The 3,169-nt window shown below is 35.7% G+C and overlaps 1 protein-coding gene across 1 annotated transcript; it reads right to left on the bottom strand.

The window, feature by feature from the left end:
• On the bottom strand, positions 1 to 1,017 carry LOC110753087 (uncharacterized). Its single transcript, XM_021953894.2, has one exon. It carries the CDS (start codon positions 1,015 to 1,017, stop codon positions 1 to 3), a length of 1,017 nt encoding a protein of 338 aa, XP_021809586.2.
• Positions 1,018 to 3,169: the final 2,152 nt, after the last annotated feature.

Raw genomic sequence — 3,169 nt, 5'->3', positions numbered from 1 at the left:
TTAAGCATGGAAATCGGAAATGTCCAGGTGTGTCGTTTCTAGCTGGCTTTGTATCCCAAAAATCCCTTCTGGATTGTTCTTTGAATCAAAATGATCAACAAAGTTTACTTCAGTTTGCCTTTCCTTTTGTGAGGACTTATAAAGTTCCACAAGGTGTTGGGGTGTACGACATATACGAGCCCAATGTCCATTACTACCACACCTATGGCAAATTCCCTCAATAGTTTTAGGTGTGGAGTTGTTCCTCATATAAAATTTCCCTTTATGTTGGGATGCATTTTTAGGGACTGAATCATTCCTCGCACTCAGGCCAACAGAATGATTATCATTCCTTCTTCCTCTGCCTCGTCCACCTCTTGGTCTACGTTTGTACGTATTTCCACGTGAAAAGGTGGTATTTATTCCTTTGGAGACAACATTCACTTCTGGGAATGGTGCAGAACCTGTTGGTCGAGATTGATGATTTTTCAACAGAAGTTCATTGTTTTGTTCCGCTAACAGAAGGCATGACACCAACTGTGAGTACTTTGTAAAGCCACGTTCTCTATATTGCTGTTGCAGGAGCAAATTTGTGGCATGAAATGTGGTGAATGTCTTTTCAAGCATTTCAACATCAGTGATATTTTCTCCACACAATTTCATTGTAGAAGTAATTCTGTGCATGGCAGAATTATATTCAGACACTGTTTTGTAATCCTGAAATCGCAGGTGTGTCCATTCATAGCGAGCTCTTGGTAGGATCACTGTTTTCTGGTGATTATACCTTTCCTCCAAGGCCTTCCATAACTCTAGTGGATTTTCAATCACTAGGTATTCGCTTTTTAATCCTTCATGGATATGTCTGCGGAGAAATATCATGGCTTTTGCATTCTGTTCAGGAGATGAATTGTTTTCATCCCTGATGGTGTCTCCAAGGCCATGTGCTTCTAAGTGGAGCTTGGCATCGATAGCCCATAGAAGGTAATTATTGCTAGATATGTCCAATGCGGCAAATTCCAACTTAGCCAAGTTCGCCATCTATATAGAAAGATTAAGATGCGTCAGTACTTGCAATAGTGTACTGTTAAGTTCTTATTATGGTATTCATTTTTGAACTTCTGGCCAAAAAATGTGGTATGCTTGAAACTTCAGGCTCGAGACTCGAGATTGAGGAACTTCGGGCCCTCATTCTTATAAGCTTGGAAAATAAATTCATAGAGTAAATTGCTTTATTGTATGAGGGTTTATTCCACATCATACAAGTAAATGTACGATAAAGTAAGTTCATAAAGTAAATTGCTTTATTGTATGAGGGTTAATTCCACATCATACAATGATAAAGTAAATTCATAAAGTAAATTACTTATTGTATGAGGGTTTATTCCACATCATACAATGATAAAGTAAATGTGCGATAAAGTAAATAAATGTGGGGATAAAAATCGTCACTTTAAAAATAAACATGGGGGTTAAAAACCACTCCACTAAACTGAGAATAAAAGGTACATATATATATAGGGTCTAACAAATAAAAGGTTAGATAGAATTTTGAATATAGAAATTTTCCTGTTATCATCTTTTGGAAGAACTTTGTCCAAATAGACCATTAGCCATAAACTTCATAAAATATCATTAGTGAAACAAATGTATTGAAAAGTTGATAAGAATTATAAAGGGAGGATATACCAAGATTGAAATTCTCCAAGAACTTTGGTTGATGAGCAACTCGTGCTGATAACGTCTTATAAACTTAAGGGAAATTGAGAGAGAATTTCAGATAATATGATATAGAGAAAAGAGCTAGGAATGTGCTCTTGGTTCGGTTTTTCTTCTGTATTCTTATTCATCTTAGAAGCCTATTTATAGGCATAGGTGATATATAAATAATAACTATAGTGGTATAGTGGTAGGCATATACATTATAGAATGGAAGTTGGGGTGAGTCATTAGAGCATTTCTAGAGTGTGGTAAGCATCCATTCTATCTAGTATTATAACATAGTTTGAATTTTATCAATTTTATATTTGTACTTTTCAATTTTGCTAATTTTATTCTTAGTAATTTTTAATTCAAAGCAATTCAATGATATGATTCAATTTTTATTAAAATTCCTTCCAATTCTATTAAGTTTTGACTACATGCCCTCACGTAGAGGGATATTTTGGCCCATTTGAGCCAAATTCTTCCCAATTCACCCAAATTTTAAGCTAGAGATAAATTTTTCCAAAGTATGTACTTTAAAGTGAATTGAAATATCTCTACACAGTAACCAAGGTGGTTGGTGTGAGTGGTTCGGCACTCTCATTCCTTAAGAGAGGTCAGGGGTTCGATCCCTGCTCTTGTACAAAGTCACCACTTTGGCTAGCACTTTACCCCTTACGGGCCAACCCGGTGTGAACGGGGATTAGTCTGGGTTGTGGTTAAGGCTTAAAGGTGCCACTCATAGTTGGGGCCCATCCAGGACCACCTCGTGGTTCAGACAAAACAAAAAAAAAAAACTCTACACAGTCATAATTTAGGGTTGGCAATGGATAGTGTCGTGTCAAACTTTTAAACGTGTCAAAAATCCTCAACTCGCACACGACTTATTTATTAAACGTGTTAAGAATTCCAAACCCAAACATGACCCATTTATAAATGGGTTGACAACCCGTCTACCTGTTTACTAAACAAGTTGAGTTAGGTCACAAATAGGTAACCTACTCAATAACCTGTTTAATAACTTGCTTAAAATCTAAAATGTTCTATTTCTTTTTTGATGAAAATAGTCATGTTATAAACATTCCAAAATCACACTGGAATTAAAAAACTTCAAATACAAATTCATCAGTTCACTCCAAATCAAACAAAAAACTTTGATTAAATTACAACATAAAATACAAATGATATTCCCAGCTCCAATAATATTCAGCCACCAACATTGATGGTATTTGAACACTCAACAGATTGGGAGGGATTCATGTCCATCTTGCTAATATCCTCAGTCAATTCTTCCAAGTTTGGTGCTAAAGTGGAATTTTCTGCAATTCAAACCATAAGACTTCAGCAAATCATAAAAATAAACAAATACAATAAATAAGATGATGGGAAATATACCTTGTTCACCAAATATCCAATCTCGTGTACAAATGAGTGTCTCAACATTTTCAGGTTTGAGAGCACTACGATACTGATCAAGCACTCTACCACC

Source organism: Prunus avium, chromosome 8 (assembly GCF_965620075.1).
Source record: "Prunus avium chromosome 8, drPruAviu1.hap1.1, whole genome shotgun sequence".
NCBI classification, from domain to species: Eukaryota; Viridiplantae; Streptophyta; class Magnoliopsida; order Rosales; family Rosaceae; genus Prunus; species Prunus avium.
The sequence above is the reverse complement of the archived record's forward strand: the minus strand, read 5'-3'. Positions and strand labels throughout refer to the sequence as shown.